The sequence below is a fragment of the Oreochromis aureus genome, linkage group 12 (assembly GCF_013358895.1).
Source record: "Oreochromis aureus strain Israel breed Guangdong linkage group 12, ZZ_aureus, whole genome shotgun sequence".
Taxonomy (NCBI): domain Eukaryota; kingdom Metazoa; phylum Chordata; class Actinopteri; order Cichliformes; family Cichlidae; genus Oreochromis; species Oreochromis aureus.
Window position 1 is genome coordinate 9,244,519 of NC_052953.1, and position 12,728 is coordinate 9,257,246.

General features: G+C 38.6%; 1 protein-coding gene across 1 annotated transcript; it reads right to left on the minus strand.

Moving 5' to 3' along the window:
* Positions 1-9,009: 9,009 nt before the first annotated feature.
* On the minus strand, positions 9,010-10,456 carry LOC116326134 (gamma-crystallin M2-like). Its single transcript, XM_031747282.2, has 3 exons — positions 10,297-10,456; positions 9,405-9,647; positions 9,010-9,319 (listed from the first exon to the last, which is right to left on the minus strand). The coding sequence occupies exons 1-3, from the start codon at positions 10,327-10,329 to the stop codon at positions 9,041-9,043; spliced, it is 555 nt and encodes a 184-aa protein (XP_031603142.1). The 5' UTR covers positions 10,330-10,456; the 3' UTR covers positions 9,010-9,040.
* Positions 10,457-12,728: the final 2,272 nt, after the last annotated feature.

Consider the following 12,728-nt stretch of genomic DNA (forward strand, 5'->3'; position numbering starts at 1 on the left):
AGTTCTTCCAACTCTTTTAAACTGCTTCTTTGTAGAAAGTTAAACCATCCATTCAACGTTTGACTCTTTTCCAGAAGTTCCACTGTGCTGTTTCTACTTTCACTTGTTCTTTTACATTAAACACATTAATCTTTAAGTGCAGGAAAACTCTGATCCCTTCTGTATAACAGGTGGGTCCATGACCACACCTGCAGTAATCTGCCTGAGGCCAGTAACCTGTGCCTGCTGTCTGTTAGCTGGAAATGCTATTATGCGTGATTAATGAACAGCATGTTTGTTGGCACATGTTCTGTGTGTGTGTGTGTTATCGCAGTTAGAGTTGTCACAGCTGTACACTGCCCTGAGGACAAAACCCCTGCACCTGCCTCTGTTTCTTATGGGCTAAACAAAATATGTGAGCAGGAGTAAATGGAGTTATTTGTACAGATGAGCTCAAGCTGGCAGGATGTGATGAGGCCATCATACTTATGGAGGAAGAATTACACAGTACACTTACCCTGGCCCCGGCCCCACCCCCTGTCCCTTTTCTTGTCCTCCTCCTTCTTCTCTTTATGCCATTTAAGCTCAACTCCTCTCTTTTGCCAACCTGACCTCCATCTCCTGTCAGCTCTGGCATTGTATAACCACACAAATAATAATGTTAATAATAAAATAAAGAAAGAAAAGAAAAAGACTAACCAGAGGAGCCTGTAGAGTCTAAAGCGCTCACCTTGGCAAAGCAAATGTACAACAGACCAAGGCTACGTTCACACTGCAGGCGAAAGCGCATCAAATCCGATTTTTTCGCCCCTATGCGACCCGTATCCGATCTTGGTATGACAGTTTGAACAGCACAAATCCGATATTTTCAAATCCGATCTGGGTCACTTTCGTATGTGGTACTGAATCCGATACATATCCGATGTTTTAGAAAGCGACTGCTGTGTGAACGGTCAAGTCGCATTAAATCCGTCTTTTACGTCACTGACACAAGACAGACGCCGGAGAAGCGCCCGATAGGACATCGCGAACGATTTCCTACCATCCGGTGAAACTGTTGGGAAGACAACGTTGGAGAAATGTGAACATTTTATTTTTTACTGTATTTTCTGCAGATTCTGACAGAAATCTGCAACTATCCTTTGAAGCACCGCTCCTCTAAAACAGCAAAAAGGATCATTATTAGGTCATCTACATTATTATGTAAATAACAAAATAACTTAAAGCAAAAATTTGGAAACATAAAGTCCGAAGTCTTTATATTAAGGGCAATCAGTCAAACAATATTGTTTGCTCTGGGTCTAAACAGATTGAGTTGTGTGTGACATCTTCTTTTGCGCATGCGGGCCGCTTTGAGCGTTCACACTGGAGCGCGTTTGATGTCGCATTTTATGTGTAGTGTGAACAAGCAGACAAAAAAATCGGATTTGATCAAAAAATCGGAATTGAGCATTAAGACCTGCAGTGTGAACGTAGCCCAAGATTCTGCTTGATAAAATTGCCACACAGTACAGGTTAAACAAATAAAAATAAAATAAATACATAAACACTACACATTTTTCTTAGAATATATCTAATAGGGTCATTTAGGAGAAGACCTGGAAGAGCTGATGCAGAAGATGTGGAGTGAAGAATATGTGAAGTGCAACTTGCATGTTGGGGCAAAAAATCACCTCTTGAAAAGTTTCACGCTCTGACTCGCTGTTCACTTCATATTCTCAAGACAAGCTAAAGTTTTAAATTAGCATCAATTCAGCATGATTTTTTAAGTTTATGACTCACAAAAACAGCAAGAAAAAGTATGTAAAAAGCAGACGGGCCTTGAGCTAAATCGTAAAATACTCACAAAATCAATGCTAACATGAACATGTAACAGTGACTGCCACTGTTTAATGTGTTAACATAGTAACATTTACTAATTAATACCACTAAAATCACAAAAGTAAGAAAAATCTAGGTGTCTTCATCTATCTTATTTGGTTTGCTGTAAAATCATTATGGTCCTGCATTGTTTGCTGTTTGGGGACTTTTTTTTGTTCCCTCCAAATCCAGTTTGGGTTGCCCAGGTGCCTGTGAGTGGAGTTTGGGATTCCTGATCTTCACCTGTCACATCTGTTACTTGTGAATCTCGTGTTTTGCCTTTACTTAAGGACCAGCTCCAACGTTCGCTCTCCAATAGATTCTCTGCCTCCTTATAGTGGTAATCAAGCTCCTCTATGATTCCCCTGTTTTTTCACAAGTTTTCTTGTTTCAGAGAGTTCCCTGTGTGGATGAAGAGCCTTTCCCGCTTCAGCACCAAGTTCTTATACCTGTTGAGCTGGTCTGTACCTTCTTGAATTGTTTAGCAAAAAACTGACAGCTAACCTGCCTGTTGACTTTGCTCACTGCCGCAAACAGACCAGTGGCCCACTTCAAGTATATTTCCCAAAATGATCAAGTGAGCAATCTCATATAATACTATCTGGAACAATTCTGTGGAGCTGATGTCAGTGGGCTAACCAAGGCTAGCCTATCTCTCCCCTCTTCTCAGGGGCTCCAGTCCTCACAATCCGAACTGTCCCCAGGAATTCCCATGACAGAGTTCACCTCCAGTGTTTGTTCACCATTACTTAAGAAACATTTTGAAGTTGTCTGCACAGAGTCCTGCTTTAGAGCACATTTATCATTTTAGAATCCATTTAGCTTTATAGCTATTTTGGCATATGACAAATTTAGACATAACAATAGCATCAGATGAAGAATCAGAGGCTCCTGTGGTGGTCTTTATGTTACCTTTGGGGCAATCCATGCATATGTTGTCTCACCAAGAAAATGGCTAAAGAGTCCTTTTATTTGAGCTAAATGCTTGCATTATCATGCTTACAATGATCTTCTAACCTTTGAGCATACTCAAAATCTATAACTTTAAAGAGGCCCTAATTCTAGTAAAAGTCTGTGTTTTCCTATAGATTCAAACTTAAAGTACAGCTTGGATGAAACAGAACTCTTCTGCACAAAACGATTAAAAATACTAACAGCCTCATTAACTTTCTATGCTGGTAAAATGCTGCCTGTCCTGCTGATCCTTCTCACTTGGGTCCGTGTAACCTTTAGCAGTTTTCACGTTACGGCTGTGCTTGACTAAAGACTCACACAACTCATACAACATGTGGTCAACTTCTCACAGTACATGAAGCCATTAGGAATTGATAGATGCCTTTAAATAAATAAATAATCCAAACTGGTGAAACTTTTCTTAAAGCCATATTGCTCCACAGGTTAGAAATGTGTGAAAAATCAGGCCCGTGGCTCCTTGATGCTGATGCTGTCACTGTACATGAAAACAACTTTCCTTGAGGATTTAGCTAGTTTCTTTTACACAACTACAAAGAGCCCTCATCTGTTTTGCATCATCAAAAATTAACTCCATTCTTTAAAAGAACAAAATGCCATGGGTGCATTGTTGGAGAAATCATTTGGATTCTTTTTTTCATCTCAGGATTTACTATGCAGAGTGATTTTCTGGGTCTCCACAGGCTTTAATCAGAGAGTAAAAAAATGGAAACCTGCCAAACAAGGGGCTCTGATTTTGAGAATCCCGCCTCAGGTTAAGAGACAACGAACTATACAAGGCTTTGATCTGAGGTTATACCTAGGCAGAATAACGATGATACCTCTGACCAGAGCTATTGACGTCTGCGGAGTGTTAGCACGCTGCAGAGGGGAATATGTAGCCACACAGGCACCTTTAATGAGTTTTATTTGTTTTGTTTTATCCCCCTCCACCTCCTATCACCTCAGCACACAGAGTAATGATGAGGGAGGGGTAGTACTAGTTAGGAATCAGCCCTCTCCTCACCTTCACAGGGCTAATTATCTGACCCTCTTGAGGATCATCTCCTAGCTAAAGGAAGTGAGATTTCTCCTTTTCTCTTGACACATAAGTCCACATTAACCCCCTTTGTTAGTGTAAATTGGAATACTGCATATTTGTCTCCGTGCATATTGTTAGTGTGGAGGGGGCAAATAGTGCCTGGCATTTTCATGATAACTGTTCGCATCCACGGGAGTCATAGTGTAATGTTTTGCTGTACAAACAAAAAGGTAAGAGCTCAACAAATAAAACCATTATGAGATATGTTGCATTTGTTTTACTTATTATTAATTATTTTTCCTAATTTTGTTGAATAGGTATAGCTTTCATAGATCTTTTCGCTCTTGAAAATAACTTTTTGTAACCCTGTGGTGAGTGAATTCAGATAACCGAAAGATACCCTGGGTATATTGAACTCTATTTGTAGTTCAGGGTCTGGAGAGATTTGAATAACAACAACAGTTTACCCATTTGGACCAGCAGGACAAACTGTCATGGTGCCTGGGTTTTGGACCCTTGGTTTTGAGTTTTGTGTGTTAACGTTTCTTTTTAGATTGTGAGAATGTTTTTAAGTTTTGTTCCTTGTCTCTCTGGTGAATGGGGTTGTCAGCTTCTTTGTTATTTATTATTTACCTTGGGGTTGAGTTTTCATATTCCTTGGTTAGCCAATATTTATTTTCCAGGTTTATTGTTGTGTTATCCATTGCATTATCTTATAGCCTTCTGGGTTTTTCCCAGCATATTTGTATCTCTCTGTGATTCAGTATGTCCTGGTGATATCTAGTGCTTTGATCACTTTGCTCTGTTCCCTGTTTAATCCTGAGTTGTGGACAATCAGAATGAAATGCTTTTGTGTAATATAGCACCATACCAAGCCCAATCGAGATCTTCATTGGGAGGCAGAGCCTTCTGTGAAACCAGCCCCCAGTTTGGATTTGGGAAACAGACACCCTCTTTACTTTTATAATTGATGGTTCAATTCAGTTCAGTTTTATTTATATAGTTCACAAGGTACTTTATATTAAAAAGACCCTGCAACAATACAAGGAAAACAGAGAAAACCCCAACAATCATATGACCCCATATGAGCAACTGCTTTGGTGACAGTGGGGAGGAAAAACTCCCTTCTTAACAGGAAGAAACCTTTAGCAGAACCAGGCCATATGTAAAAAATGAATCCAAAGCAAAAGTATTATAAATTATTATTAATTCTAATGGCTAGCAGAGGGAAATGTCTCTTGTTGTCTCTTGTTAAACAGTTGGCTCCGCTGAACTATGATCATAGTAAAAGCTTTCCTCGTGAGTTCACAGTCTCAGTTGATAGGTTTGACTTTTTTTTTATTTATATGATGTTATTTTTGTAAATTATGGTTTTCATTAGAGTCACAAAGGAGGATAAAGTGGAGCATGCTTTTAAGTCACTATCATATGAATATGCAGTGTTCCACACATTGTTTATCATGTTTCAACATTTCTAACATGATGACTGTGAAAATGTCCAATTTGAGGAGTTAACATAGGACCTCAATAAAAAGTAGACGATGTTTTGGTGGCTATGTCTTTACACATTTACACAGCATAGAGAGGATTTACATTTACATTTACACAGAGAGGATTACTGTATTATTATTCCTGCGTTGATCAGGCCATGCTAAAGGCTATCACTGATATCTAACATGGATAACATGAGTATGACTCTTTCAAGGTTTTGTGGGCAGATGTTAGAGTATTTAGAGCTCTTTCGGGTATTCTTTTGTAAGAAACTTTATCTTTACTTAAGTTTTTTTTGTCATTGTATTTAGTCATACAATCGTAATAATATTATGGTATGTTTCACATGCTTTTGTTTATTTTGGTGTTACGTACACAGTTATATTTGTGTATTTCTAAGGTGAAACTAGCTTTCCATAGCATGAAGTATATGTAAAACTCCTGTAACTTTTTTGTTAATGCTGCACTAAAGTAAAAACCTCGACTCCGAGTGTCTCCAGGGCTCAGCATGAAACGTTAATCCATCTGTCCCACTTCACAGTAATTTTCACATTCTCAGAAGTCATAATTACTGACACGCATGTTGCCTGGAAAGTGTGTCCTTTAACAGTATCGGTCACAGCACTTCCTCCACACAATACGCTTCCTATCTCGCTGTGAGACGGCAGGTCCCAGTCCATCCTTTCCTCATTAAGCATATGTCTCATTTTCCATTTCAGACAAGAGATAGCATAGAAGTGCTCACAAAAGCACTATTTTCAGGCCCTCGTCTGAAAGTCTAATGAGAGCAGATCAAATATAACTGACACCGAAGGGAGACAAAGGGAGACGTAGCCCTGGGTGAGAGATGAGGCGAAGCAGAACAATGGACCAGAATGTGCTGTCACTGCGGCGGTACGGAGCAGGACGAGAGAATGCAGATGATTCTGTAATGAGGGATTAAGTGGTGGATTATGGGTCTTTATTAAGATGTTTCTGATCCTCATTAGGCTGAATCTTGTATCAGGGCATCGATTCCCTGCTTGCTCTCTGGATTGGCTGTTCTCTGGAGGAAGAGTGGAAAGGAAAGAAAGAAGAGTGAGAAAGAATGATAGAAAGACATGCACTGCTAATACGCTCCTCCGAGGAATGGGAACTAAAAAAATTACGAGACAGGCAGTGAATTGTGCATATTTCTTTTGTCGTTATTGTTCAGACTTTTATTTCACTAATTTAAACGAGGACCCACGCAGGACAATTAACAAGAACAAACCAAAATCTAAATTTTAATATGTCATCCTCATACAACAGACATTACTTCTCATCACTTTCACAGGATTAAGAGTCTACAGCCATACTGACGGCTCTTTGTGGCTGTCTTTAAGCACCGTAGTAGTTTGAGTTCTGTAATGGTACATGTACACGTTTTTTAACAGAGGCTATAATAGGGAGTCATGGAGGGGGACATTTTTTCTGTAGTATGCAGGTTATGTGCACATTACATAGATATTAAAACAGTCAAAAATTGTTTTCTCTCTCATCTAAATCAAAACAGTGTCAGATTTAAAAGTGAAAATTGCTCCATGAACAGAATCATGAATTAAAAAAAAGAAGACTAATATTAAAAATCTCAAGGTGACTTTTAAGAATCACTTAAAGGGACCTGTTATCCTGTTATCAGATGTTTGTTAACACAAACATCTAATTAGCTTGACACATTTAGGCATCCAGAGTTAAAATGACCAAGCAACAGATTTAAGTGACTATGAAAGTGGTGTAGCTGTTGGTGCCTAATGGTCTTAATATTTGAGAAACCCGTGATCTACTGGGACCACAAAATACAGACTAGACTGCTTTACAACCACAATATGCAGAAGAGCATCTCTGAATGTGCAACACCTCAAACTCTGAAGCAGATGGGCCACAGCAAAACTCAACAACAGAAAATTGGAAAAATGTTGCCTGGACCTGATGAATCTTGGTGTCTTGTAATTAATTTCTTTGTACTGAAATGATAGAATCACCTGCTGTTTGGCCATGTGAAAATTCAGAAAGCATCCATGCCATCACCAAATGTCACAATGGTTGTTGAGACATATCAATATGTCAGAACAACAAATAGAGAATAAAAACAGACCATGTGCATATTGTTATTATGTAGCTGCTGTATATACACTGTGCTTTCAGGGTGCTTACCTGTATGCCTGCTCTATTCTTTTGCTCTAATGAGAACAGGACTGAGGGAAACAGTCTAGCAGAAACAAACCTAGGTGGTCCAACAATAACATTTGGATCTAATAACAACTCACACTGAAACCTTACTGGTACAATGTAAATATAATCAGAGAATTTCAGCTATGCAAGTATTTATATGCCATTGTCCAAGTTTACTATAGAAGACTCTAGACAAAACCGTTTTAGTTCTACTCAGAATGAGACTAAACTTCCTTTATTTCAACAATTGCAACTATTGTTTTATAAACAACAAAGCTGCACATCAGCACCATGTATTATGATTTCTCTGCTATTAAACAAAAGGCTTTACAGACAGTTACAGGCCCAGAAATTTACAGTGACTCTAAATGAAGGCCTCTTTACAAGCATAAATACTCAGTGTGTGTTTTGGTTTTGTGGAAAGATAGTCTTCACAAAGGGTGAAGTCTACAAAGACTGTAAAAAACTAAAGCATCCTTCTAGAAGAAATCAAAAATGTCATACCAGTAACCGATACCAGTAACCAACTGTGTAATTTTAAAACTGTATATACTGTATATTCTGTGTATTTATTATTTCACTCTTATTGCCTGTTCTTATTGTCCTTATCTTCAACGTTATGCTGCTCTGTTGTATGTTAATTGCCCCTTGGGGATAAATAAAGTCTTCTGATTCTGATTCTATAAGCCTGTAAGTTAAATCTGTATTCTTTCTAATGGCCAGCAGAGGGCGACTCTTCAGGTTACAAACAAGACTGTTTACAACCAGAAGAGTCAGAAAATGAAGGTTCTTACCCTCAATAAACACTTTTCTAAAGAGCTCATGCTCTCAGTCACTAGTTTGAAGCCTTAATGAATAGAATATGATGTTCATTTTTTAAATTTCAGTCCCAGTTAGAATAGAAGGGTCAAAAAAGCAAACTATGCTTTTGTGGTGGGTCTCTGTTAAATCTTATTCATCACCCCTTGTGAAAAGTTTAGGCTCAAGACCAGAATATAACTAAACAACAAATGCCTACATCCATCTTTAATATACAGTCTATGTTTTTGTTTTGGGGGGTTTGTTTGGCCTTTTAAAAATATTATGATAGATGCAGTGAAGAGTGACAGGAAAGCAGTGGGAGAGAGAGGGGAAGACATCGGGTCAGATTTGAACCTGGGCCTGCCGATTTCAGCCATTTGGCATATGCTCACCTGCTCATCCTAGTGAGCTAAATTGGGGAGCTAAATTGGAGCTAAAGATATGAAAAGAAGGTTATAAGAAGTTCACTTTGACAGTGAAGTTATGGTACATATAAGTGAACATTTTGTGCTAAAATGTTGCACAAATTTTACTTGTAGTTGATTTTTTGAAAGAATGTGGTTTGAAAATAAGAATAAAAAGCAAATGATTTGCTTCTTCTGACTTACTGAAATGTTAGAATTTCTGAATGAACGTAAGTACTCAAAATCTACTCAAAATAAACCATGACTTAAACACACCAGTAGTTCAGTTCATGACAGCTTTATTTAGTGCAAAGACAGCCTAGTAGCAGGAGTCAGTGATGCGCCTCATGCTCATGAACCTCATGCCGCTGAATCCCATGTTCATGAAGCTCCTGTACTCTCCAGGCCTCATGTACATCATTCTGCCTCTGTAGTGGGGCTGCTCGTACATCAGCCAGTGGCCATCCATCACGTTGCAGGACATGCAGTTGGACATGCGGTAACGGTCCATGATGTTATCACAGTCGTCCATCAGCTCATACATCTGACCACCAAAGTTCTCTCTCTCGTAGATCCTCATCCTGTAGGATCCCCTGTACTGTGAGGCAGAAGACAAATGGATTTAACTCAAAGTATTTTAATGATGTCATCCAGGGTAAATGAAGACTGGCGTGAAATCTTACCATGGGGATCATACGGCAGGACCTGATGCAGTCGTTCATGCCCATCATGCTCATGTAGTCAGCATATTCACCCCTCCTCAGGAAGTACTGGTTGCCCATGTAGTTGGTGCGGTCGTACACCATGAAGCAGCCTCTCTCAACCCTGCAGGAGTGGCATCTGCTCAGGTAGGAGGACATGTCAGGGCAGTCGTTCATGACCTCATAGGAACGACCCTGGAAGTTCCTGTCCTCGTAGAAGATGATCTGAGGAGAGAGAGGAAACGAGCACATGTGAGGGATATAATTTTTGAAGCTGAAAGAGTTGGTGAGTTCAATAGTACTGCTGTTAAGTAGAAAGTTAAGGTGCAGCCCTAAACTTCCAATGACGAATAAATAAATTTAGACATTCATTCCTTTCTGTTAACTCTTAATATGTCAGCTCCATGTCTGAATGAGCAATCTACAATTTTCCTATAAAGGTAACTAATCTAGTTTTATCAGGTCAGACCCAGCAGCTTTTACACATCACTTATACAAGAAGTGCACACATTTGAATTCACAGAGTCAGATCGGCGCTCGCAATAGCACAGCACAGTTCTCTTTGTGAGCTGTTCAGCTTATTAGAGAAGCTCTTAACAGAAGCTAACATGTACATAGTGACATTTTATCTCGCAAAGTCTGTTTCCATTTCTTTATGCTTTTTCAGTTGGCTTTTTAGAATTTCAGAGCTTTTTTATTAGAAGAAATAACTGCAAGCTGTAGTTACTGAACCAAACAAGCACAGGCTATGGCTGGAAAGCAAACATTATACGATACACCATTCGTGCTACACCTCCTGATTGGTTGCTGTTGCAAATATAAATATTATATTCTTATAAACATGTGTTTAAGACCTTAAAGGCAATTTTCTTACCCTGCTCATCATGTTCATTCCAGTGGTAGTCATATTGCTGGTTATTGGGCTGCTGGCTGAGCTGCTGGTTGAGCTGCTGGTTGCTGCTGATGTTTCTGCTCTTGCACCAAACTGTATCCTACCTGGTTTAACCCTTTCCTTTTATACTAGACCCGACCGCATCGGCCCTTTGTCCAAACCCCCTGAGTCAGCAGCTCTGTCATAGAAATGCACTGAATATGGAGGGTTTTGTCCACATTTCCAGGGGCCGGCGAGCTTAGAAAATCCTTTCAGCTGCGGTTCTCGTACAACACAGGGTCAGAGAATGGGTGAAAGGGTTAACAATCAGAGGTCACACCTTGACATTGTGACTTACACTGTTTTGTCAGCAGCAGCGTTTTTCTGCCGTTTCTTTGTGCTATTTGTAAAGTGACTGACTTTAACGTGTTGTAGTGAATGGAAAAGCTTTTGTCTTTTCATGAAAACACCCAGACAAGCATTTTTTTCTATCAACTGAGCTAGACTACTGATGGAAAAATAAGAGTTACTTAATGAACAGAGGAACTTGGATATTAGCAATGTAGTGCACAGTAATATTGAGCGATTGAGTAAATAAAAGTCAGAAGTTTGAGTTCAGAGTCCATAAAAGTAATTTGGGAGCAAAAGGTTGTGTGAAATATGATATTATGTGACCAGGCAGAGTGAAATTTTTATATATCAAATTTAGGAAATAAACACAAACTAGTTATGAACTGCAAGTTACAGATTTTACAGTACTTATATAGAGTACAGCCAATATATTTGTGAGCGTTGTCATAATACATGTAACAGGGCAAATGCTGTGAAGCCTGACACAAAGTGGGAGACTTGTAGGTGTGTAAACTATCAAGGACAGCTGGGTTAGGATCAAAATACAGTAAATTAAAAAAATAAATAAATATATATATATATATATATATATATATACACAGCAGAACTTTTTGTTGACGTGATTTTTACTTGTAATAAAGGCTAAACTGAATACAGTCATCCAAAGATTTAAAAGCTGTGTGGTATTAAAAAAACACATAACATTATATAATGTATTTACTTATACTTACTAAAGTAGAGTACCTTAATTAAAAGCAAAGTTGATATTTATGTTACATTTATGAATTTTGGTGCTGGATACATACGACATTCGTCATCAGTTTGGTTGTGGGCTGATAAATCACTTTGCAAATATTTTTTTTGTTTTTGTTAATTCTAAGCAAAAATGTTTAATTTAAAGCAGGAAATAAACCAAAAGATTAAGAAGGTATAACAGACGTAACACCCTTTGGTACAGCTTTTGTTTTATGAATCAGATATTTTGGAAGCGTTTAGGGGAACAAATTATTTCCTACAAAATCTATATTCTGATTATAATTGTAGGTGTTCATATTCTGAGCCTCCAGTATTAATGCTGTGCTGAATAAATGGAAAAATAAACCTTGGAGTCATTTTCTCATTAACAGTAAAAGTACAATAAAACTGTGTACTCTGGAAAAGATACTATTGGCAGTAAAAGTAAAAAAACAAACTTGTTTATCAAAAGAATCTAAAAAACTTGTTTTCTTTATCATCTGACTATGGCCAAATAACTAGTAAATGTATCTGACTGGATTATAATTTAAAGCATTATAATTTATAGCCCCATGGTATGTTTCTTTAAAAAATCTTTGTAAGCTGACTAGTGCTTTTAAATACATCATTCAAAAATATACTGGATAGTATCTATCTATCTATCTATCTATCTATCTATCTATCTACAGGGTGGGCCATTTATATGGATACACCGTAATAAAATGGGAATGGTCATGATATTAAAGTCCTGTTTGTGGCACATTAGTATATGTGAGGGGGCAAACTCCTCAAGATGGGTGGTGACCATGGTGGCCATTTAGAAGTCGGCCATCTTGGATACAACTTTTGTTTTTTCAATTGGAAGAGGGCCATGCGACACATCAAACTTATTGGTAATGTCACAAGAAAAACAATGGTGTGCTCAGTTTCAACGTAACTTTATTCTTTCATGAGTTATTTACAAGTTTCTGACCACTTATAAAATGTGTTCAATGTGCTGCCCATTGTGTTGGATTGTCAATGCAACCCTCTTCTCCCACTCTTCACACACTGATAGCAACACCGCAGGAGAAATGCCAGCACAGGCATCCAGTATCCGTAGTTTCAGGTGCTGCACATCTCCTATCTTCACACCATAGACAATTGCCTTCAGATGACCCCAAAGATAAAAGTCTAAGGGGTCAGATCGAGACCTTGGGGCCATTCAACTGGCCCACGACAACCAATCCACTTTCCAGGAAACTGTTCATCTAGGAATGCTCGGACCTGGCACCCATAATGTGGTGGTGCACCATCTTGCTGGAAAAACTCAGGAACGTGCCAGCTTCAGTGCATAAAGAGGGAAACAC

Coding starts and splice junctions, on each gene's coding strand:
- LOC116326134 (XM_031747282.2), bottom strand. CDS start 10,329: ATGACTACCACTGGAATGAACATGATGAGCAGG. Junction 9,648..10,296: donor GAATGAACATGATGAGCAGG/GTAAGAAAATTG, acceptor CTCTCTCCTCAG/ATCATCTTCTACGAGGACAG. Junction 9,320..9,404: donor CCTGCCGTATGATCCCCATG/GTAAGATTTCAC, acceptor TCTGCCTCACAG/TACAGGGGATCCTACAGGAT.